This window comes from Cyprinodon tularosa, unplaced genomic scaffold (genome assembly GCF_016077235.1).
Source record: "Cyprinodon tularosa strain WSP-4 unplaced genomic scaffold, ASM1607723v1 ctg52, whole genome shotgun sequence".
NCBI lineage: Eukaryota > Metazoa > Chordata > Actinopteri > Cyprinodontiformes > Cyprinodontidae > Cyprinodon > Cyprinodon tularosa.
Window position 1 is genome coordinate 2,494,697 of NW_024039252.1, and position 26,581 is coordinate 2,521,277.

Consider the following 26,581-nt stretch of genomic DNA (forward strand, 5'->3'; position numbering starts at 1 on the left):
CGGACATGCTCTATTCTCAGTGGGCGTCTACGGAGGGTTTGAGGGACAGCAGTTCGACACTTCTCAGCAACGAAGCGTTACTTTCTGTGTTGCTGGGGGGTGGGGGGAGTTATGGCCATTAATTCGAATAAGGTGGAACTGCCAGGTGAGCTTGTTTTTCCAGAAGCCCATAATTATCCAGGAGCTGTAAAGGAATGAGGTTCCCCTCAGGGTAGATGCCTGGCCCCCCTTTCACCTGTGTGTGACATGTGTGCACATGTGCGTGTGTGTGTCTGAGAAAGTGCACTGCCATGGTCTGCATGCAGTCTGTAAGCAACCTGCTAATGAATGTCTTGGGTGATGTTGACTCCGAGTGAGGGGAAAATTGTAATGAGAGGTTACATTAGGTCAGACCTTGTTGAAGCTGCGTCCAGCGGAGTCCTTCTCGCTGGGCCGGAGCTCCTGCAGCTGGGCGTCCAGGATGTCCACGAGCTGTTCCATCAGCCGCACGGATGAGCTGACGTCCCCAGCGAATACGGGGCCCTGCGTGTGCCGAGCCAGCTCATTGGCTAAATTAGCAGCACTTTCACCGCTTCGGATCTAAAAACAGCAGATAAGGGAGGGGAAACGAGGGGGGGGGTCAAGAAAATGTGGGTGATGCAGTCCTGAGATGATGGTTATATAACGATGGCTTGAATAATTTATTCCACATACGTCTCAGAGTCCTAATCCACTGCAACACGGCTCGTTTACAAAGAAAGTGGGTTTAGTCACCCGCAAGCATAACAGAAGTACAGAAAAATACACCAGCATAACAATTATAAGCAATCCTCTGTGATTAGTGTATTATAGTATTTATTATTGAACCCTAGCTCAGCTCCGCAGTGACTCGCCATCGTAGTGCACACGCTGACTATGTCTATACTAATTCTCATGGTGAGAATGTTTTTTACAGAGTAATGAATCAATTTGTTCAGGAGGAAGCAATGCATATACAGACACAGGAAACACATTTTTATTCAATTCTTCAGCCTCTGAGATTAAATTCAGAGCAATGAAAAAGGGGATGAGGCTGTATAAAAGTATGCTGCTGAAAAGTTAGAAGACCAGCACTTCTTTAGCTGTAAACCCATCGATTGCAGCAAAGGCAGCCAAGTAGAATTTACCTAAATTAATACCTAAACATGGGATATCAGTTTTTTTTCTTTTATCAAAATTGAGTAATTAGGCAAACAAAATATAGCCGAATTATGCAGTGTCTCTTCATATAGGTTATAAATAAAAATGCAGCTAAAGATCAGCTGAAGATTTATTTTCAGTATGATCTGGAAGCTGTGAAAAGCAGCTCTGAAACAAACAAACAAAAAAAAAAACATTCTTTCTCTAGTCTTTCAATACAGCACACCTAAGGGCTGTCAAGTCCTGGCACTAAAAGCTCTCTTTGGTGCTGCTCTCCATACTGTTACTAAGGGAAGTAGGATCAAGGTTAGCTGCTCTCAATATCAGTGAGGTTTTTAAAAATAGAGTCAAATTCAAATTTATTCAAAAACTATTTTTATTCTATTTTTACAAAAAATTGACTCCTGTCTGCTGTTTATTCAGTATAATATAGTAAGAATTGTGCAGTTTACTGAGTTGGTAAGAACTTGTTTATTGTATATCTGCATTTTGTTTTTATCATCTTTGCAGATTTCATTGAAAGAAAATATAAAATAACATTTCCATACACAGACTTCTGCAAAAACTCTCAATGCTAATGTGTTTGGCAAAAACATTCCAAATTCTGTTCCTATTAACTGGTTAAAATCAGGGCACTGTTCTTTAGATGTGCCCCCCCAGAAGCCCTGCTGTGACCTGCTGAATGCACGCCTCCTTTTTCTAACAGAGAGAACAATATTGTCAATCAGAAGGCAGGATGTTCCATTTTATTATTGTGCATTCAGGCTACTGGAGCTCTTATCTGCACATCTACAGATCTACCTGCAAAACATCAAAGGACAGAAGCACTGACAAAAGAGACCCTGGTTATTTGATAGCAGACTGCAGCTCTTGGCATTTACGGCAGATTCTTTTTTTTTTTTTTTAAGAGAGAGAAAGGAAGCAATTCTTTTACTGCCACGTGACTTTGGCACCCCTTGTAAAATAAATATAAAAAAAAAAGTGCTTCAATGATGAGTGCACTTGACCCGTACAGAAAATAAACCAAGCAAGCAAAGGGGTCATCCATTGCCTACAGTGTAGATGTTTGATTTCTGCCATGTTATGTGCTTGATCGCTGCTACATTTTCTAATGGACAAACTCTCCTTTTTACCTTTTGTGCCACCTGAGTCACCCAGTGGGAGGTGCAGTTGCTAAGATCCGGCCCCTTGGAGCACCAAGTCCCCATCACAGTGCAGAGGAAGGTAGCTGTGCCTGCAGCAGCAAAGAGAAGAAAAAAAATCACAACAGTTGGAGGGAGGCCAAAACCTTGCTTGGATACAATGTCTCCTGCTGATCGCTCATTTATACAGACTCTCCAGCAAGGGATAGTAAATGTTCTGCAGCAGCGGGAATTTTTCAAATGATCTGAAAGGGGGTGAGGAATTTTAAAGTCTGTCAAAAAAAAAAGAAAGAGCATTTTTGAAAAGGTTTAGTAAAAGACTGTCAAGGTTCCATGTCGTTTGAGACACAAGAATCAAAAGTGGCATAGATAGACAGGATGTTATTTGCTAAGGTTTATAGATCAACTCATTTCCCAGCTTTCAGCAACTTATATGCAGCTTTCCCTTTCAAATCTAGGATTACATTTTAAAGATGATAGTTCTTTTATTTCTTTTTATTTCCTTGCATCCCTTAAAGAACTTTCAGATTCTGTGATTTTCTAGGAAGGTAATTTCAGCAGGATTACCAAGGCATTGTCATTGTCAGATGATCTAACGTAAACCACATCAGAAAAATGTATTCCCTAACCGCTGACTTCATGTGCTTCCAGCTGGGATTTTAACTGCTCTAAGTAAACTGTAAGTGCATTATTTAAATGTACCTACTGTGAAAGAGCTTCTGTTTCACTAAATGAACTGTTTGCCACTTTCATTTGTTTCTCCCTGCGCTTATTGAAACAGGCACAGTTTTTCCCCCTGCTATTTGTGGACTTTTATCTTAGGGTTTCAAAATAACATGCAAACACCAAGAAGGTACATTATGATTTTCTTTTTTTCCCCGTCTCCTTGATGTAGGAAGGAAAAAGCTCTAATCATGCAACACTTTGGTTTTAAAACTGACACGCTGCCTGACTGCTGAAATGTTGTTGACTTGGTGCATGTAAATAGATGTGGAAATAACACTACACTGAGCGCACAAATAGAAATCATTTTAAGAGATTCTGTCAGGTTCTTTGGATCTTGCTTTTCTCTTATTTTTATTTCAAAACATCACTGGCAGAAGTGACTTTTCCAAATGGGATTGTCATTGTACTGAATGACACCAAACCAAGCATCCTGAAATAATAAAGGCGCAGATATACACATTGTTTTATCTTGTTGTTTGGAAAGTGTCCGTAAAAAAAACATTCATTCAGATTACCAGAATGACAGTTTTAAAGGGTACGGCTTGTTCTGCACCGCGCTTTCACTGGATTGCGTCACATTAGGAAATACGTTTAATTGTGTAATATTTCAATTCTTATAGGTGTGCTTTTGGGAGGAAGCAGTCATTTATATTCCTGCTGTGATGCTGTTGAGCAATAAAAAAGCTTTAATGGGAACAATTTTCCATGTTTTTGCTGCAGGTATAAGGAAGAGCTAAAACATGTTCCAGGTGCATCTCAGTAAATTAGAATATCAGAAAGGTTTATTTATTTCAGCAATTCCTTTAAAGTGACACCTATGTAGAGTCATCACACAATCTGTCTAGCTGAAAATAGGAACCAAAACACAATTTCTCTGAAAATTGAAATACTGCATCAGATCAATATAACATACTTTAGAAATATAGTGTTGTGGCTATAGTTACAACCTTCACAGGAAAAAAAAATCTTCAAGGAGGGATCAAGGTGCCTTTAAGCCATCAATATAGTGAATATAAGGTGATGGGGGTGGAAGTTAGCCCCTCCCTTTTGCTACCCAGAGGTGGATGTCGGAATCCCACCTTGGCTGAATAGTAAAAGGAGCCAAGGACATTTTGAACTTAGAACTAGAGTCAAGAAAAGTTGACAGTTTTCACCTCCACGTTGCTTCAGGTCCAGTTTGAACTTTAAACAGTGGTGATTTAGAGAGCTATGTCATCTGCTGGTGTTGTTTCTGTATGTATAATGAAGCGGAAACTAAAACTGAATGGTTTAAATGTCTTATGCTAGATTGGAAAATGGACAGACGGGACCTACGGTAAGATGAGGGTCACCACCCCAAAAGACACAGATGAGCCGAGCTGTTTAAACAATAATCTGGGCCACTTTTCTTAGTAAATGTACCTACTTTTCAGTAGATAGACATTTTCAGAGTTAAAAATTAGGGATGCACGATATAATCGGCCCCCTATTGGTATCGGCCTTAAAACTGAATATCGGAAATTGGCCACCCCACCGATATTTAACCCGATATTTGATCAGCTTCTGAGTTTCTAAAGTCTAAAAAAAAATAATAAATACTACTTCTTCTTGTTCCTCAAAAACTTCTTTTTTACAGACTTAAAAACTTCTAAAGATGAGGGGAAAAAATTGATACAGTAAAATATCACAATATCTTCATATGCTGATATATTGCCATTTAAAAACACCATATCAATTTCTTTTACTAATGAAATATTGCTATATGTCATCGTTATGCTACAAAATCCCCCGAAAATTCATGAAATTTTGCCATATTTTTATATATTGATATATTGACACGGTATCGATCTATTTTACTGACAAAATCTCACAAGAATTTGCAAAATATCACGAGAGTTTGTAACAGAAGGATGAAATTTCACGAGATTTTGAAAGTAAAATAGATCGGTACCGCGTTTTTAAAAATCAATTTGATATCAGCATATGAAAATATATTTGAGTATATTATTTTTAAGTGTCAGAAATGGATAACAAAACTGCCATTTTCAATGACTACTTATTTTTGTCCAGCTTTAACATCAGTATTGATATCGGTTATCGGCTACATGAGTTTTAAAATATTGGCATATCGGATATCGGCCAAAATCCCAATATCGTGCATCCCTATCAAGATCTTTCTACTGGATTAATACAATTTTAACATTCTAAAATTACATTTTTTTTCTTTTTTTCCCTTTTTATGCATTAGTTAGAGGTCACAAAATGCATTTCAGTGTGGAACATACACTATATTGCCAAAAGTATTTGCTCACCTGCCTTGACTCACATATGAGCTTAAGTGACATCCCGTTCCTAATCCATAGGGTTCAATATGACGTCGGTCCACCCTTTGCAGCTAGAACAGCTTCAACTCTTCTGGGAAGGCTGTCCACAAGGTTTAGGAGTGTGTTTATGGGAATTTTTGACCATTCTTCCAGAAGCGCATTTGTGAGGTCGCACACTGATGTTGGACGAGAAGGCCTGGCTCTCAGTCTCCGCTCTAATTCATCCCAAAGGTGTTCTATCGGGTTGAGGTCAGGACTCTGTGCAGGCCAGTCAAGTTCATCCACACCAGACTCTGTCATCCATGTCTTTATGGACCTTGCTTTGTGCACTGGTGCACAGTCATGTTGGAAGAGGAAGGGGCCAGCTCCAAACTGTTCCCACAAAGTTGGGAGCATGGAATTGTCCAAAATGTCTTGGTATGCTGAAGCATTCAGAGTTCCTTTCACTGGAACTAAGGGGCCAAGCCCAGCTCCTGAAAAACAACCTCACACCATAATCCCCCCTCCACCAAACTTTACACTTGGCACAATGCAGTCAGACAAGTACCGTTCTCCTGGCAACCGCCAAACCCAGACCCGTCCATCAGATTGCCAGATGGAGAAGCGCGATTCGTCACTCCAGAGAACGCGTCTCCACTGCTCTAGAGTCCAGTGGCGGCGTGCTTTACACCACCGCATCCGACGCTTTGCATTGCACTTGGTGATGTATGGCTTGGATGCAGCTGCTCGACCATGGAAACCCATTCCGTGAAGCTCTCTGCGCACTGTTCTTGAGCTAATCTGAAGGCCACATGAAGTTTGGAGGTCTGTAGTGATTGACTCTGCAGAAAGTTGGCGACCTCTTCGCACTATGCGCGTCAGCATCCGCTGACCCCGCTCCGTCAGTTTACGTGGCCTACCACTTCGTGGCTGAGTTGCTGTCGTTCCCAAACACTTCCATTTTCTTATAATACAGCTGACAGTTGACTGTGGAATATTTAGGAGCGAGGAAATTTCACGACTGGATTTGTTGCACAGGTGGCATCCTATCACAGTTCCACGCTGGAATTCACTGAGCTCCTGAGAGCGACCCATTCTTTCACAAATGTTTGTAAAAACAGTCTGCATGCCTAGGTGCTTGAATTTATACACCTGTGGCCATGGAAGTGATTGGAACACCTGATTCCAATAATTTGGATGGGTGAGCAAATACTTTTGGCAATATAGTGTATCTACCTAAGCGCTAAACTTTTTGAAATAAATGAGTGAAAATTAGCTTTTTCGTGTTACACTTATTTAGAGAGATGCAAAAGAACTCAGTAGATCTAACTTAGGGAACAAATTTGTTTGTACCCATACATCACATAGACAAAATGTTTAATCTTTTAATAAAATGTCTGAATTAAAGCCCATATTCAAAGATGGCAAGAAACTCTAGATTTGAGTGCTTTTTTTTACATTCCATGTTGTTTTTCATTAAATTATTAAAAAACAACACAAATAGGACATGGTCACATCTGTAGCTTTTTTTTGTACTTAAAGTTAGGCAAAGAGAATTAGAGAGGCTTAAAATTTTTTGTAGAGTACTTATGTTAATCACAGACTTTCTGAGGATTTAAGGAGAGGACTTTTATGCTAGCTGAGTCGGAAGCAGTAAAAAGATAAGCTTTCGTGTTCCTATTTTCATACCTGACAAATTAATAAAAGGGTTTTCATTTTGTTTAATCTGCCACATAAACAAAGACTTTCAGAGCTATTCTAGTTTAACTAATTTACTCAGAAATATTGTAAAAAAATAAATACACAAAATGATCTCATAACTCTAGGACCAAGGCCAAACCTATTGAAAATAAATAACACCCTTGAACCTACTGGGAACATCAAAAGCATTAATGCCACCTATACTAAGAGGTTGGCAAGAAAAGGACTAATATAGAAAAGTTTGTTCCCAAGTTTACATTTTGATGCCATCTTTTAACTGAATGGGTTTTTGACTGCAATCCTCCCCTCTTTGTGTCCCCGGAAGAAATCAGTTTAAAACCTCCAGGTCTTTTCTCATTCTGTTGCCCAAATCAGAACTAAGACTGTTTCAGATATAAAAAAAAAAAATAATAATAATAATAATAATAATAAAACAACTATCCAGCCCGTCATTGGTTCTTGTTTTATGTTTTCTGTTTGGTCTTTTCTTCAACTACTGTATAGCTTTATTGTTTTTACAGATGTAAGGTGAGTTTGAGTACTTTGATTAAAAAAGGCATTCAAATAAAATATGCTATTATTGTAATTATCATTATTATTACTGTTATTGAAACAGCTGAAACACTGATGGTAATTTGACAAGCACTGCAAGCAACCAGTAGATTGTTAAGACTGTCTATTGACTGAAAAACCACCTAGAATAAAGTAAATGTTAAAATAAAAAACCCAAAACAGACATGTTTGTGGTTTGCAGGGGGACAAAACAAAAATACTTGTTTTTTTCATTGAATCTTATTCTTGTTATACCATCCATAGTGTGAAGCAGCATTAGGGTAAGGATGATACCCTTGTTTGGTAGACACGGGAAGGCTGGTCTGATTTTGTGGCAAGACTGAAAAAAAAATCAGGGGCTCGCTACTCAAAGAGAAGAAAAACTGAGCAAAGCTGAATGCAGAAGCTGTAGAATTTCATTTGCAACAGATTCAAAAACACGTTTATCCTTCTGCATTACAATCCCAGTTCTTGAGGGTTTTTATTTTTTATTTTTTGCACAGGAATGTATAGAAAATGAGGAAGTGAATCTAAAGAATAAGTATCTACCTCTGGTTCCTTTAGGGCATGGTCTCTCCACGGTGGTGCTAGTATGTGTCTGGGGCCAGTCAATGGCTCTCCTCCTGGTTGCCTCGCAGAAGCGTCGTGGTGTTGGGGGCAGCTCGGGCACAGTGGGCACAGCTGTGACTGACCCATGGCTGTCCTCGTAAAGTATCCTTCCTTCTCTTGGATCCGCCCCTGCTCCAGTGGTATCACCCTGCCCCCTCAGGGTGGGCATGGTGGTGGTAGTGAAGAACGGGGTGGTTTTGGGCATGGATGATGAAACAGAGGCATCCTCCGTGGTTGGGACTGGAGAGACAGAACAGTTAAACTATTAAGATGTGGTTTCTTGATCTTTTTTAATAATAAAAGGGTTTACAGGGGTCTCACTTATTACAACACCTGTGTTCCTCTAGCTCAGAAAACAACACCAGGAAAAATCTGACAATGTGACACTATCTTTCACCATTTCTATTTTACTTAAGCCAATAAGCAGTACAAGCAATAGCGGCAGGGCAATCTTTCACACAGCAGTGATTCCTTCCAAGTAGACTCAGTATTGGGCTGATTAAATGTCAACAATGAAGACAAAGCCTTTCTGCGTTTTACCTTTTTCCCCCCCTGCCTTGTTCGCCTCCTACCCTTTGATAAAGCTGGAGCGCAGAAGGAGAACCGCACTGCCCCGAGCAAAAACCATATATCAGCAATAATGCGATTCTACCGTATTCGGTCCACGCCTACCAAGTGAATCCGTGTGTGACTGGGCACACCAGAGAGTGTGCAATCCAACCACTGTCTGCTCTATTACTCAGGTGTGTCCCTGCTTAAAATCACTGCCAGCTCACAGATTGATATCTGCAGCTGAGGGCCTGGAGATAACTAGGAAATGAGAGCAGGAATGGGAAATCAATAAATTTAATACAGTATGAAGAGTCAATATGGATAAAAAGAGAAAACACAGCGAGTGTTTGTGTGTATGTGTGTCTTTGTGGGTATCCAAAGCGTCTTGTCTGCTGAAAGGCCATACATTTCTACCCACAACCTGCTGATTGTATTTTAAGATAAAAGCAGCTTCCCACAATGATGTCTACCCATGCGAGAAGCCACTATAGTCTTCAACATGTTCCCCCGGTGCTTTTGGGAAAATGCAATATCATGCTATCTGACACTCCATCATCAGACAGCTATCTCCATTTCCCAGGGGGGGGAGAGAATAGTGACAGAGCCGACATTTTTTGTTTCACACCAATCAGCGGGTCAGGGGGATCTTCGCTTCTTCATTCAGGTAAAATATTTGAGTTCATTACAAAGCTGATATCTGTGATGAGGCCAAGAGGCCACCCTAGCATGATAGGGTGGTGAATGATGCCCATGATGAGAAAAGGAAATGCTGGTGTGTCATAAATGTCACATTTCCCAGGGTGATCTTTGTTCCCTGTCCTACACGAGCCTTGGCCAATTGACTCGCACCTATTTACTGATCATATAGCCATCACCCACACATTCACAGGCATACCAGGTCAACAGGGCTGAGCCTTTAGCAGCTCGCCCCCTTGAGGTTTGCATTTTCATTCATATAATATAAAAGAAGTCAAAAACCATGAAATTGACCTAGGATTCAAGCTAAGAAATATGTTTTTAATCCATATATCTTAAATTCATTGCAGTACTTTTTTTTCTAAATCAATTTATTTTAATCTTAAACTCAATATTGATTCTCAAAGTGCTACAATATAACAATGGTGTATATATAAGAATGAACAAAAATTTTTAGATGTTATGTAATGCGGGGAAAGTTTTTTCATTGAGTCAGGGAAAGTGAGAAGATTCATAGGCTGACTTGGTTGATTCAATAGACACATATAATGCAATATAAGGGCAAGTGTAATTGGGTTTCAGAATATTAAACCTCTTCATACCTGAGCAAACTTCTGCTTTTCCACAGGCTGATATAAACCCTGATACGCAGCTGTTTGTAACAGCTTGCTTGCATCACCTGATTAACTTGCTCCTGGGAGCAGATTTCTCCGATTCAAACCTCTCAGTCGACTTCTTTCTGTGCAAATTATTGAAACATGCAGATTGTTTGCTTTTTAATTATTTTAAAGCAGTAATAAATGTTTTTTCATCACTAAAGATACAGTTAGCTGTAAAATGTTGCAAATACAATATGTGCTTTTAAATGGTTTATCGACGCTAGCTGGTAGAGGCAATAAATATTTATTTTTGACAATAATTTATATATTTTTATCTTTCACTTGAAAGAGAAATTCACCTTTAAATACAATCTGGAAACATAGAATACAGCTTTTCCATAATAACTGTAATTATTACTATTCTGCATAAGATGTTATTGATAAAAAAATAGAATTTAGATAAAACTTTCAAGCTGTACTTTTCTAAAGTAAATGCATCTTTAAAAGTTAAGTTATATTTAGCTTCTTAGGATTGTATTTCTTCAAAAGCATACCAGGTGTATACTTTGATGGAAAAGGTTAAGGAATGCTCCGGAAATCAAAAGCATAAAGAACTACCTTAGGTAGCAATAACTTGAAGCAGTTATTTTCTGTGTTTATCAAGCTCTCATATCTCAGTGGAGGAATGTTTGGCCCACTACTCTTTAAAACGTGGCCTCAGTTCATTGTGGTTTGCAGACATTTTTTATGCACAGCTCTTTTAAGGTCCCATCAAAGCAATGTAGTTAGCTTAAGGTCCTGTCTTTGGCTCAGCCACTGCAACACCTTTTTTTTTTTTTTTTTTTTTTTTTTATACATTTGAGATCCCTGCCCTCATAATTCTCTAAATTCAGCCTAGCCTTAGTTTTCACACTGATGGTGTGTCCATTATGGCCAAATATGAACATGCTGCTTTAAACATTAGAGAAGCAGAACGCAATAGCCAATAAATATTGTCCATGTTCTGATAACAATACTGACACCATAAATAACAAAAAGCTTAACTAAATGGTGCTAATGTTGACGTGTAAAATAAATTCATATTTTATCTTTCTAACTGATTTTATTTTTAAAATATGTATCTTGCTGTATAGCTTAACCCTGGTCTTCAGGGCACACTGTCGTTTATGTTTAAGATGTGTCGACTGCAGCACACCTGATTCAAATTATCGCAATTACCTCAACAGTGGTTATCAAATGCTTCAAAAGCCTGCTAATCACCTGTTAATTCCGGTCTGGTGTGTGGAGGCACCTAAAACAGACAGTAGGACAGAGGACCCTCAGGACCAGGTTTAAGATACCCTGGGCTATCTAATATCTAATATATAATTATCGAATATATAATTATGCAATAATTGTGCTTAGCAGTGGTTCCTTATTGACTTTCTTGAAACATTTTGTACTGCAACCAAATACAGGCAAAAAACATATATCACCAGTATATTGATCCTAGGTGCAGCACAACTTAAATACTTAGTTAATACTGCAGTCAGAGTATGTTACAGTGATGAATATATACTGATATCATAACAATAAACATGTGTGATTCATCCCTTATGCGTTCAGATGAGAGGTGGTGAACGCGGCTATTTCCGCACGCTCCGCAGGTAGTTCACCGCTCTACATTTCAGATGCACAGTGTTTACATCCTGGACCGCATCATCAAAAGGGAGGAGCTTCAGCTACATGAAGCTGGCACCCAACCGATGAATGAACTCAGCAAGTGGACTGAACGGTTTTTGCTTCTACTTTTTTTTACTTTGTAAAAAAAAATAAAATAAATCAAAAAAAGATGTTTCAGGGATATTATAGAATTTTTTAGGTCACTCAGAGAAGTGCCCCCCCCATTCAGCTCAGAATTTAATCAAAATTATTGAGACAGAATTATTTCTAATCACGGCCAATGATTTCACCATCCCAGCAGACGTCACTGCTGTGCTCATTTCCTACATTACATTACATATCATTCCTGTACTGCTATTGAATATAACAGTGGGCATGTTTACCTTAGCTAGTGGTTGAAATGATAATATTAAGTTTAATATCTAGTAAATCACCAGCCTCTCAGGCCCTTTGCTTTGACCTGCCGTTACCCCTGGCAACCCCATGTCATTTTCTGTCAAGTGCTGAGTTCGTATTCAGCAACTACATCCTCCGAAGGCCAGATTCGTTGTCCGATTACGTCGAAGCGCGGTGCCAAGGCCTGTTCAGATTGGAAGACTCCTCATTATGCTGCCTTCAAATTCAGCCTTCTTTTTGCCCGTTTTGAAGGACAGGTCAGGTGTATCCTATATAGCCTTGGATATCCTGTGATTAATTGCAAGTTTAAGCAAGCCAGCTGCTCTATGCTCAGAGGAAAAAGGTGAATGGCACAGTATAGTGGTGTAAGTTCAGTTTAATACATTAAAAGAATGCAAATAGTTCCGTCTGAATAAAAAAAAAATAGTTGTTTTTAAATCGTTATTGAGTCTTGTATATGGCAGGTAATGTTTTGTTTATTGGTTTTTATCTGTCCCTGTGCAAATAGATTTGGCTGACATTTAAGACCTGATTGTAATATGTTTGCAGTGGGGGAACTATAAATCTGATATTTGTGACAACGGTACTGCTGCTGAAGCTCCTCGAAATTGTTATTAGCAGCCAGAACAGTAGTGAGAAGTTCAGCATCCATTCTTTTCCTGCTTTATCAGTCAACATTCAAGGTTGCTAGGTGACAGAGCGTATGAGCGGTGAAAGCTGGTGAAGGATAGACCAGTTTCATTCCGTAGCCACCTCGTAGGATCCAGTCCAGATGGACCGGGTCCTTGGAGGACATAGCCGCTACAATCGAATGCACCCAAGGTCTCACTGTTAGCATTTCACAATAAAAGCACAGGTGAAACTTAACATCGTAGACTGCTGCTAAATTGTTATCTATGAACCCCTTTTCAATCGTCTAGGGGAGACCATTATTTTTAGAAAACACCCAAGCTCTGAAAAGTGGGCAGTGACAGACCAGGCTCTTTGCTGGAGGTAAGTGAGGACTATTAACAGTCATTTTAGGACAAAAATAAAACGACTTTCTTTAAAGCCACCTAAAGACTTCTTGGGAGCATTCCTTATTTCTTCCATCTATTTTATTCCATTTTAAGTGAAAAAAAACCTTTGCCTACAACCATACCCTGATTGGCTGCCGTTTCGACATTTACGGTAATAGAAAACTTCAGCTCGTTTCAACTTCAGCAATCACTGCTCCGCTCTTTCCATCCGGTGCTGCTGTTTGACAACTCAGCTCCATCTAGTAGCACTTCACCGCCCTTCCCTGCACATTTTGCATAGGAATTCTAACTGAATTTATCGCTCTCGCCGTTTCCACTGCCTATGTTGTGAATGCACTATAAAAGGTAGGTGCTTCAATATCTCCTGCACTGTATTTAGATGCAAAACTTCAACCTAAGCTTATCTTTTCTTAAAGCAACCCTATAACTTTTAGCCATAATGCTTGCTTCCTCTGAACTTCCATGTACCAGCATGCCTATAGTCACCTTGAGGGCCGCTGTCCTGCAGGTTTTAGAGGTGTCCCTGCTTTAGCATAGCTGATTCTGATGATTGCAGCTCACCCAAAGCCTGATAATCAGCTATCAATGGAAATCATCTGTATCGAAGCAGGGAAACCTTTAAATCCTGCAGGACAGAGGCCCTCGAGGACTGACTTCAGGCATGAAGGCAACTGAACACTGCACACTCAGAAAATTAAACACTCTCCCTCAATGTTTTGGAATCTGATAGTAGACCACTTTGAATCAGGAGATACAGGTCATGGAGCAGCTTTTAGAAACAGACACATTCATGCCTCTATAGATAAAACCTACATCAGAGAACAGAACCAATGTCTGATTAGGTAAGTGGCATCTGTTTGCTGCCTATAAACTACTTTTAGCTTAGTTAGCTCTCGTGTTTTAAAGGAACTCAGACTGCTTTAAAACTGTGCTCTGGGTCACATGACCAATTCCGCCACAGATCTGACCCTCTCAAATGACATATAGAACAGAAACCCTGACCGAGATTTAATACTCATCAAGTGTTATTTAATACATCTCAAATTAAGCTACTAATGGGGTCAAAAGTTATACCCTGTTGCTTTGATTTATAGATCTTAGGGTTGCAAATATAAAATGCGTAATCAGGCATTTTACTATTACACTGCCATGAACTTCAATGTTGACATGCCAATAGGTGCTGGTAGTGTCTGTAATGGAGCATATAGGTTTTCCAAGCAGAAATTTCCCAGCAGAACTTGTAAAAAATGCTCTGATGCTGAAGTCAAATTGGCATATGCCATAAATAGTTTAAACTTTAAATAAATGATTCATCCCAGATTGTTGGGTTGCAACAGTTACTTCTAAAATGTCATTCAAGTAAGTTTTTTTCCTAAAATTGTATTTTTCATGTATCTGTATGCTCAAAATCAGAACACCAACAAGAATCTTTAATAAAGAACTCACATTTGCCCATAAGTAAATTAGCATTTTGTACTTACTACTTTTATTGACAGTCAATGAAATGTTTTCTACAAATTGCTTGTTCACTTAAAAACTAAGAGGGCAAAATGCATTTTAGCTCGTACCTTGTTTACTATAATCTCTATAAAATATTTATATGTAAAGCTGCAAACAGTCTGTTAAATCTCTCCTTTGATATTTCTGTACTGAAATTGTTTTTCAGTTCATTCATTGCTTAACAAAATCAAGTATATAAAAAATAGGGAGATAAGAAAAACAAAACATAAAATCAGGTTAAAAACTAGATATATCAAACAAAATAGATAAATCCAAAGTGCCACCTGGTTTTTAAGTATTAAAAACCTCCCTGAATAAAAATGCCTTTGATCTTAAAAGGCCAAATTCATTTACAGATCAAAGATCCAGGCAGAGGCTGATCTCTGAGTCTAGTATGTTTGTATCAGCAACAGCATCAGGCTTCTTAACTGGTAAACCCAGTTTTACCCACTGGTAAAAACAGGATCCCACTCATCATTAGGTGTGGATCAAAGTTTCAGAATGCAAGATCGTTTTTATGCTCCCTAAATAAGATAAAGAAGTTTGCATTTAATTATTCTTTTTTTACTTTCTCTTTATCCTGTTGCATGATATGAGGCTAACAGAACTCAATTCCTCAGGATATGAGAGAAGACTTAGAGATCAGCAGTCAATCACTCTTATAACACTCTTAATCTAACGGCCTAACATGAAAGACTCTTTACCGTGAAAAAAGACAAATGGAATAAAGAAAAAAAAAGTAAATGTTCTCCATAGGTAAGTCCTGCTGCCGTTTTATAAGATATCATGCATCGATGCAAATGTTCTGACCTCCAATTCATTATGTTCTTATTAAAGGCATCCTAACTACTTGGTCCATTCCTTTGAGCATTCAGAAATAATATTTATATACGGGAATCTATGTAAGAGTTCAGGAAAATCAAATTAATGTTGAAAGGTGCTTTAATGGAGCTCCTACCAAACAGACAGGTGACAAATTTAATTACAGCTTGCTTTCCGAGACCTCTAATTTGTAATTACAGAAGAGATGTAAATTAGGTTAATAGTTTAATGCTCCAAAGCTCAAGCTGTGATTTATATTACATTTCTATATCTAACAATCTAAAACTTTAAACTATGAATACATTATTTTAAAGAACATGAGTGAGATATGAAGGATTAATTAAGATTGTTCAGACAATAAAAACGGTAATCGTGTGATTATCAAGTGTGACAAAAAAAGAGGTTTTAATCTTTCTTAGAAGGACCATTGATTTATTTGTTTTTATTTGATCAAATAAAATCCTGAAGGTCATTTTTTTAATCCAGAGAAGAAACTGTAACCTGGCACTGTGAACTTGTTTCTCTTTCATTTTTTTCCTATCTAAGTTGGAAACACATAACTGTATTACTAAATATATTAGCAGGATTTTTTTACAAAGAAAAAAGAAAAAATAATTTTTTTCCCTAAAAATCCAATCGCCTCTGTTTTTTAAGCTGTTAGACACTTTGTCATCATCCTCCTCATTCACTCTTCTCCTTCCTCTTATCGCTATCGTTTCACTTTATTTAATCAAAGAAAGACTTTGTGGACCCTTGTAGTCATCGTCTCATAAGTCTTCAAATCAAAGTGTGGGTAACATCAAGACAGTCAGCTATGCAGCACTGCTCCTCTGTACTACACAAAGTAATGTGCTCAGAATGCAGCACATCTGCAGGCTTATTCTGATGCCTCTACACTATGAGCTCTACAATTTTCTTTTGATTGCAAAGAGCAACTCCCTCTAGTAAGAGCCTTGCGTCCTCTGATAGCACTCATCCAAAAGAGGGCTGCACCAATTAGCTTGCATTCCTCTCAAGAGGCAGTGAAGTCACTCTTTATAGGAAATCTGACACCAAAGAGCACGCAGTTGCCATATGGTGAATATTACCTCTCGTATATAATGGGACAGTTGGAGATTGAGCACTTGAAAAATGACTGTGACCAGTGTCAAAGCAGAGTGTGTAAATTAAAATACAGCTAAAGGGAAGAAGGAATATCATCCTGCAAGATCATCAGTCGAAATGCGGCAGATGAAGCAGAATTAGTTTCATCACATTATAGCCCCCTTGAGTCATTCCTGAGAGGGAGATGGCAAAAAATATTAAAGCGTAATCATCTGATGAGAAGAGTGCTTATTCTGTTTGTCCTTGATTTTATATCTCAAACTTCCCCACTAGCGAAGATGTGGGGTTTTTTCATCTAAATTACACAGGCAGAGTATTTTCTACCTGTCCAGACAGACACATGAATAAATAGATTGTAAGCTGTCTAATGCTTGCTATTAAGGGAAGTGGAGTGACAGCTTGCAGTCAAATCAAGCTGTTTTAATTAGTTTCAGTTTTAAAGATGAGTCACTTACACAGCTAATCCCCCTTGTATATTAATAAATAGACATCTGCAGCATGCAGGAAATGATAATGTTTTAGAATCAATTTTTAACCCAGACAAAATAGTTATCAAGTGACCCAACATCTCTCTGCTGTTACCTCTATGCTGAACATAAAAAAAAATCATTTTATTGTGTCTTGTAAATTGTGTTATGCTGCGTTCACACCGGGGGCAGCTGGCGCGACAGAAGCAGCGAGTTTACATGCAAAGTCAATGGTTGACGCGCGTCAAGGCGCAGCAAAATGTCCCGCGGCGCGTTTCGAGCAGCAAGCGCAGCGCGTCTGAGCAGCCGAAGCAGCGCGTCTGAGCAGCCGAAGCAGCGCGTCGGGCGCGTTTTGGCATCTGAAGCGCGCGACGCGCCGCAAACGCGCTGCTGCTCGAGATGGAAAAATTGAATTTTTGCTGCTCGACGCGCCGCGTCAACCAATCAGAGAAGCTGATCTGGGAGCTGGCTGGGAGAGAGACACAGCGCTGATGACACAGACTGCTCTGATCACTTCTCTTAAACAGTTTATTAAAGCATAATTAACTTAAAATATATACATCTGCCGGCAGAATATGTTCGCTTTTATTATTCTGGTGCCTGCAGACCGGATTATTTAGATGAAAAACACCTACCAGCCACAGCGGTAAACCGCAAGGAGGCGACCCGGCCAGAGGCTGCTGATGAATGGATTCCTTCTGTCGGCGCACCGCTGGTATGTGGGGGTCTGAGCGGCTCCGACAGAAATAATATTGGGAGGCAGGATTGTAATCTGGATGAACTGACTGCACTGATGAAGTTTTCAGGTGTATTTTCTCACTTAAAAACATATTAAAACTACTTTATTCCCACTGATCACAGCAAATATAGCTGCAAGGCAGAGAAAAGGATAGTGAAGCTCCGCCCAACGCGCGTCAGAGCCACTTTTGGACCGCGCAGCGAGAGCAGCAAAGCTGCTTCAGACGCGCGTCAGAATTCACTGGTACAAGCAGCAAAAATGAAGCAGCAGACGCGATTTTGCTGCTTTTGCTGCCCCCGGTGTGAACGCAGCATAGTTCTGGATGTCTGAAGTAATGTCCTGTTAAAAGGTTAAAAGCTTTGATATATTAAACAATCTAACTGCTGAAAACTCACAGAGCTTAATCTTGATTATGTTTTATGAAGTTTTTCTTATTTCCCTATTTGTCTACATGGGAGCCATGTGCACAGACCTCCCTTTGTTTAACCCCTTTGATTAACAGGGATGTGTGGGTCCAGTGGGTCGAATAAAGCTGTATGCAAATGCTGTTTTTTTTTTTTTTTTGTGTGTGACAGGCTGGTTCAGTAGTGCAAGCATATATCAGTCTGCCATTTTAGATCTGATGACATTGATCCATAAGTTAAGCTTCGTTTGAAGTAAAATCAATTGTCCGAGAGGGATAATGACGCAATCTGGCCTCAGTTCCCCAACTCAGTCACCATCAGTGTCACCAATTTCCCTTTTCTCCAAATTGTGCGTACTCTTAAAGATGGGTCAGTCTTTTTTATTGATTTTTTTTTTTTACATGCCAAGTTTTATTTTATAGATTAAGACATTTGCATGGAAGTCACTATACAGTTTCAGGCCCTGTTTTGTATATAAGCAAGTTTTATACATTAGACCACAGATAAGTGAAAGCACTTCACTGAGCCCGACAAGCAGAACAACCTTCATTTTATGCAACATTGGAAGCATACTAAAAGTTAGCTATTGTGATTGCTGAGGTGGTTTTTAAAGTGAAGTAATAGGAATCACAGATATATAAAACATTGTACTTTTTACAACAGATTGAGAGATGTCTATGATTTTCACAGCTTACAGCAAGGCTGAATAGAGCACAGTCAATTTGTAGTTTTTGTGTGAATGTATCTGTGTTAAACCTATCTATCAAGGATGTTGTCACATTTAGGGATGTTGGCAGCATTTTTTGATGCGTCTGAGTTCTGGTAAAGAAAATGTATCTTGGGAATAAAAAAAACTGCATCAAGTTACTAAGATAAGATGCTACAAACAATTTACTACTGCCTCTATAATAATTATATTTAAAACAAAATGTAAAACCCTGCTCTGCAGTGTCTGCTCTGTCACACACGGATTGATTTGACTTTGTTTTAATATAAATGTATAAATGAATGAGCACCAACAGAAGAAAGATGAGGCTATCTACAGTCTTTTTATCTATTCAGATTATTCTATCGGAATCTGCAGATCAAGGTTTTGCAAAGACCAGAGATGTGTAGTCAACAATAAAATTCTAACTGTCTCCACACACATTTCCAACCAGTAACTGCATTATAGAAAAGCAAAGCAGTGTAAAAAAAAGAAAAGCAATTAAGATTTTAAATATATTATGCTACTGTTTTGTGTTTTTTCATCTATTATAATACAATCCTCTGTGTGACAGTCCCTACCCTAGAACAGGAACTAATGTTCCAATTAATGTTTCCTGCAGAATGGTCATTGGATAATCTCCGTACTCCATTTCTTGAGTAAATAAACCCAGCGTAACCAGCAACATTTGCAAAAACTATAAGGTTGTTTGTAAGATGATAGGAAATCGGACTTAATCAAAATGACTGAGGTATAGTTGTCATGATCTTGTCATGATAATTGTCCTCCGTCAGAGTTACTTGGTCACTAACCTGTGTTTTTCCCTCTACAGAGATTCCTGCATTTTTGTCCAAGCTGCTGAGTCGCAGATTTGTCAAGCAGTCAAATACTATTATAAATCACTTAAGTCTCTCTGCCTGAATTCTGGGTTCGAAGTTTTGGGTTCTGAGAATTTTGCAAAATATAGATTAAAAAACCTGCATGGGACTGAATATAAAAACTTTTTTTAAAGATTCGGACATAGATGCCTACATAGCCTTTGTGCTCTAGAATCCTCTGTGACAGTAAAGGAGCTTTTATTTCTGCCTTGGTTTAGCTCAGCTCTGTTTTTGTAAAACTGAAAAAGGAGGTAAAAGAAGAACGGCGCAGAAAAAAAACAGTAGATGCAAATAAAAACTCTACTAAGCCCAGCAATTCCTGAGCCATGCTCGTGATAGGCTTCTCTTATCTTAATTTAATGTAGGCTATGATGACAAAATCATCAAAAAGCTATAGGCTAAGCCATTTTAATGTTTTTGCCTGAAATCTAACAGACAGTGCAGTTGTAGGAAATTATATCCATTTAACCAAAGTATTTCATACTGTAGGAACAGCTTCAACCCTATCCATTGGCTTTAGCCTCCAGGGACCAACTAATCTTGAGTTGTACTAAATGAAGACACCAAGAGCATATCTACAGCAGGTAAGATAATAACTACTTATAACCTTTTAATAGAAAATAGCTAAAAAAAAATCCATTAAAGCTTGCCCAGCAGCTGAACAGCTTAGTAGAGACGAGTGTGTGACAGTGGGACTCCATGTATATCATATGCGGGTGGCTGTACATAAATCCATGCATAGTCTGACTCAATAACAAAGTCGTCTTAGAGGATGAAAGCTGAGCTTCAGTCTCCTCTTTACCTGGAGCTTGAGTTGATAATTAATGACAGAGAAACAAATCCCACAGGACATACATTTTGCATCAGGCTTTTTATAGGCACCCCTACTGTTTCTGCTCGATTCAGAGTTAAATGATGGATGCATGAAATTGTAAGAAGTTACAAGGTAACCCAGGAACCCCCAAATTTGATGTTATGGAACATGCCATCAGTCCTTCTAAAAAAAAAAAGAATAAATAAAGGACTAAAAAATATCATTGGGTTGAAAGCTTTATTGACATTTGTTCCTTAAAAGAGCCATGGACGAGAAAAGCTGTGTCTGACATATCTTATGTCTGTGTGGGGTAATTTATGAGGCCTGTAGAAACCGAATACTGTGGAGCAGCAGGCGTAGCACGGTCACAACACGACAAGTCTGATTCAGGATGGCAAAGCAGCTTGCTCTACAGACACATACGTGTAGACAGGAAGATATATGTGGAGACAGAAATACACTCTGAGTAAAACACTCTGAAACTCCCTGTCATGTACACCTATGAGGTCCACTAAAACAGCCTCCTGCCGTAATCCAGCAAGCAGAACAATTAAGGCTGCTCCAAATCCCCTGACTTCCTTTGCTTCTGACTCTATTTCTGCTTCCAAACATGCTTTAGAGCGTGGAGCACTGGCTTAGCGTGCGATACATCTATAAATGTTCACAGTCTTCAAGACTCACCTGGAGGTGTCATACAGAGATATGAAAGCGAAGTAAAGCTGAGCGAAACGCAAAGCTGGGTTTAGCCAGAACATGGCAGGGGAGGAAAAAAATGATAAAACAAAAGACAAAGTTTCTCTAATGTGGAAAAGGGGCTGGATAGGTGTCACAGTTTCATGGTAATATTGTATTTTAAGAAGAAAAAAGAAAGTTAGGTTGGACCTAAAAATAATTTTTTTATTTATATCAATCAAGCAGTGCATCAAAACCAAGGTTCCACACTACATTTCAGTCACATTATCTAACACCACGTTCTTCAATGAACAGTTTCTAAGTCGAGTAAAAGTCAGCTAAAGGTTAGGGACATGTGCTTTGATCCAAAAAACAAAAGAGCATTATCCTGTAATTCCTTTATTTTTCTTTCTTTTGGACAGAAAAATATTACCCCTACCACTGAATCCTCAAAGGATCATCAAAGCAAACCGTATTCCCGCAGGTTCTGAACTAGGATTTTAAAACATAGGAGTTTTATAGCCTTTATAGGGTGCTATTGTCCAGCTTTATCCGAGGGCCTGACTGGACAAAGCAAGTTTATCTCACACAAGGCTAAATCAAAAGCTGAACTGAAGTTAATTTGTAATCAGAAATACTTAAAGAAGTAAGTACATTATTGGAATATTTATGTAGAATATTGAATATGTGGAATATTTATGTTAGGTAAGTTACAGTTACTATGGCTAAGCCGGTGAGTTGTTGGGGTTTCTAATACATCTAGGAAGTGCAGTCTAGTTAATACCAAAAGAAAGATTCATGAATTACAATAGCCTCATTCATCCTTAATAAGATGTTTGCGAGTCACCCTTGAGTGTTTCCCCTTTTCTCACCAGGCCAACATAATTACGAGAGGAGAACTGATCACTTTTTTTTTATATTAATTAATATTTTTTAGGTAACAAATTTTTATAGCAAACTTTATCAGTTAACAGCATCAGATGGGGAACGAACAGTGCTATATTAACTTCTGCACCACACAGTGAAAAAATTCACCAAGGTAGTTTTTTATTATTATAAATATTATTATAAATTATAAATTTCTTTTGTGTGTTTTTGGATTTTTTAAAATCTTTGGTATACCTTGACTCTGGTATCTGGACCACGATTATATCAGGGAAGCCAGGTAAATTAATTACAATTAACCTACCCTGTAACACTGGGCTGACTATTTTCTTTTTTTTTTACTGGAACAAATGGATACAAAAAATAACACTGGATCATATGAGTAAATTAAGTAAATTGGCAAGCGATGTCTTAAGGTTGATATTAAAGCAATTTAAAAAAAATTGCAAGATTACAAATCCAACAAAATCTGAATTTCTGGCATCTAATTTTTTGAAAAGATGATAAAAAAAATTCTGGAACATTAACTTAAAAACTCTTACTACCATTCATATGTGGATAGCAAGATGAGGCTTTTTCTTCCTCCTTGCTAACACAGAGCCCACTTATTGTTCAGTTCTACCAGAATGCTCCAAGGAGCTAAGCCTTTTGAACAAAGCCATCAATTTTACGCCTCTCCTCTTTAAGGTCTCGAATCAATGCTACCTCAAAGACAAATTCATTTTCCCCTTTCTCTCCTTGTTAGTTTGAAATGTTCTCTGCAATTACTGCCTAAGAAATCAGTTAATGCCTTTGTACATCACAGAGAATGCATTACTGATGTCCCTCTAAGTTTTCTAACTACAGACAATGAAATTACCTTGTTTTTCTTCTTTTTTAGTGGGGGGAGGGGTTTGACTCACATCTGAGGAAGGGTACTCTCTCGATATCGGCTTGTGTTCGCAATGTATTAGCAGCCCGCTGATGTTTTGGCTAATTCTGTGTGAATGGTTTGGAACAATAAGCAGAGAGATCAATAAATGGAATAACCCGCACTAATCGCCTCAACCAGAGGACAGAATTGAGCAGTCTGCAGTGTTATACAGACTCTCCTGCAAAGTAAAGAAGCGGACGAGTGGCTGAGGTCAATTATCTCTAGCTTTTATCACTTTGCCAAAACTCTCCTAAAATGAATATGTAATCCTACTGCAGTTCCATTGCCACTCTGGAGCAACTATTGCAGCCAAGGTTGACGACTCCAACAGAAAAGGACGTCAACGCCAGCTGTTGCCGACACACAGCATCCCAGCCCAAAAAAAGATGCTCTGGATTTGATGTAACTACCTTCTGTGGTCAGTTAATCTTAATGGGGACAATTAATTTATTCTACACCTCAAATACTCCTCAGTATCACAGAGTGAGACATTGTTTCAGCGTGATTAGACTAGCCTGCAGAAAAGGGTGTTTAATTCAGTGACATATTGCAGCTAGCAATAATTCTTAATAGCTGCAAAGTACAGAACTAAAGGTTAGATCTGGGAAAAGTGAGAAAAAAACTTACAAACAAGGACCAATTATTTTCAAGAGCCCTTTACAGAGCGTACTGCTACTGCGGCTGCTGATGGCCTTGGCATACTCAGATTCTGCCTCCTTTAGAACACAACATTACTAAATGCTCTCATAAAACACATTCAGTGATCTGCTGTGACAAGCTCTGCAGCACAGACAGGTTTCTGAATGGATCCCAGTGACAGAGCCGTAGCATGAAACTAGCTCTTAGACTAATGGGGGAAATCAACAACTGTGTTGTGTCACAGCAGCAAGTAGCAATGCTGTGCCTATGTGGCATTTATGTTTACCCAGGCATTACAGTAGCTGAGAGAGCACATTAAACCCTTCACTTGAAATGCTTTGTGATGGCTACTTCCCTCCTCTCCCCAAGACTCTTTAGAGACATAGAGGGTAATTATGATAATTCAGTTGTTAATTACATTTACATAAATCAGGATGTGAGCAGTTGAGCTCACAGTTTGCACGCATGGCGAACTCATCAAAGTTCGAGTAGTTTTCATATCAACTCTAACATACTTTTAATTGAGGCTTTGGAGATTCCCGGGGAAACGGCAGGAAAACAAACAAGATGTGCTGACAAGGGGCCAAAGTTCAGGAGCACACAGCCTCAATTCGAAAATCAACCTCTCCCCAAATCTTTCTTTTCAATAACATTGGTTAGGAATCAGATTTCAAGCCCTTTGGCAACCCCCTTCCCAAATATTCAGAGTAAAACAAAAATCCTAAGAGGGTCTGCTCAATGTATGCCAAAAGTATTACCACACAATCAGTCTGTGCAATATGGCAGCAAAGGACTTCAATATTAGTTGGATACTGCATTCCAAGTCTTAGGAATTGATAGTTTCCATAGTAAACAACTAAAGAAAACCCCCCAAAATGTTGGGTTCACATTAAAGTGACAGGCAAATTTTCTATTATTTATATATTAGATTATTATTATTTATATCAATTAGATTGTTGGATATTAATGATGTCAGAGCTGCACAGTGACGCAGTCGGTAGCAGTGCTGCAGCCTGAAGGTTCCTGGTTCGATTCCTGGCCCGCGTTCTTTCTGCATGGAGCTTGCATGTTTTACCTGTGCATGTGTGAGTTCTCTCTGGGTACATCGGCTTCCTCCCGCAGTCCAAAAACATTACTGTTAAGTTAATAGGCATCCTCTCCTTAGTTGTGAGTTTGTGCGTGAATGGTTGTTTGTCCTGTTTGTCTCTGGGTTGCCTTGCGATTGACTGGCGACCTGTCCAGGGTGTACCCTGCCTTTCATTGACAACTAGAGATAGGCACCAGCACCCCTTGCAACCCCAGCAGGGATAAGCGTGACGCAAAATGGATGGATGGATATAAATTATGTAGATAAGCAATACAAAACTGATCAGACCCCAAACAAGTTAGATGTACAAACAGGCAGCTTTAAGTGTGTGCTCATACCCCCTTTTATATTGAAATGTCATTTCAGAAAGAGGACAAACAAAAAGTAGATTTATGAGAAAAAACAAACAAAATCTACTTTCCTGTTCTAAAGATTCATTCCTAACTATTTTTTATGCTAGTTATATGTTTTTTTTCGCTAGGACACCCAAACCCACATAAACTAACCCTGTGTGCAGGAAGTTTATCAAGGTTGTTGGATGGAATCTCATAGATGCTTAAACCTTGCACAGATATCAGAATCCTCTTCAATACAAAATGTAACTGTGCTCTGTGGCGCTTGTTGGAGGACACTAAGCAATACAAAACATGAAACAAACATCTTATCTATATATTGCAATATAACAAAAAAAAAAATGCCATCTCTATACACAAGATCAGTTAATCAGTGCACCAAAGACTGATCTAATATGGCAGAGAAGCTAAAAAGTTTTAAAAATGTATTTATTTTATTACTATTGGAAGATTGTGAGAGCTTGCCGAAAAAAAAAAAGAAAAAAGAAAAACAAACACAGATGTTTAATATAAACGTTCCTTAACTAGAAATTCCTGTTTTTTTCCTTTTATGTAGGGAAAAACTAGGTCGTGAAGCCAAAATTTTCTATACCTAGCCATACATTTAAAATTATCAAATCCATGTTTAAACTTTGTGGAAGTATTATAATGAGACAAATTACAACTGATCTCCTTATTGCATTAATTAATAATAATACCACCAAAACATTCTTCTTAAGTAGCAGTTCAGTCCTGATCAGTAACAGCCGTTTGAGGAGGGGCTGTAACCTGACCCTCTAACATATCATTCAGTCAGGTCAAGATTCTTGTTCCCCCTCTTTATACAGAAGACTTATGGGATAAATAGGCTTCTGTCAAGTAATTAAAGCCATTATCAGCCTGATGTAATGTCCCTGTCTGATGACACATGTGTCGCCTCTCAGCACTTCACAGATTAATTTAAGCCGGTTAACTGCCAGACAGGATTCTTCACTGTAATAGATCTCCTTTTCACACCGTTTTTTTCTGCTGCAACAGATGCACTGTGCGCTTCATAACGTGCCTTTGAAAAATATTAGCCCACAATAGGTTGCCAATTATCACCTCATCTGTTACAAAAAAAAATGTAAAAAATGGCCACAGCTAAAGTTGAAGTGGTAACCATGGCAACACATTACAGTCCTGAGGCAGAGAGGATAGAATAACCTCTGTCACAGTGTGCAACAGCCTTTTCCTACATGTTCCCTGAATGAGAGAGAAGTTCAGGGGGCAGAATAGATCATGGTTTAGGATAAGGCCTCAGATTGAAAAATTTGATCGGGTCCGAAAATCTGCTGGACTGAGCATCTCAACTGCCATATGCTAATAAAGATGTGTTTTTATTCTGTGTTTCTTTTTTTTGTGCTGCAATCAAAGCAAGGGTTATATGTTCATCCAAGGTGAATCTGGAATTTTGTTCAGCAAAAGAGGCCTTTCCCTAAGAATAAAACAAGACTCTTTCCCTTACACATCGAGAATTTAAAGC

The 26,581-nt window shown here is 38.7% G+C and overlaps 1 protein-coding gene across 12 annotated transcripts in view; it reads right to left on the minus strand.

Moving 5' to 3' along the window:
• LOC119795708 (adhesion G protein-coupled receptor L2-like) overlaps positions 1-26,581 on the minus strand; it is a 141,942-nt gene that overhangs the window by 45,092 nt on the left and 70,269 nt on the right. For all 12 annotated transcript variants that reach the window (XM_038303865.1, XM_038303866.1, XM_038303863.1 and 9 more), the window contains 3 exons: positions 8,111-8,410; positions 2,292-2,392; positions 394-579 (listed from right to left, as the gene is read on the minus strand). In XM_038303865.1, the coding sequence (XP_038159793.1) occupies positions 394-579; positions 2,292-2,392; positions 8,111-8,410 (587 nt within the window). The remainder of the gene's footprint in view (positions 1-393; positions 580-2,291; positions 2,393-8,110; positions 8,411-26,581) is intronic.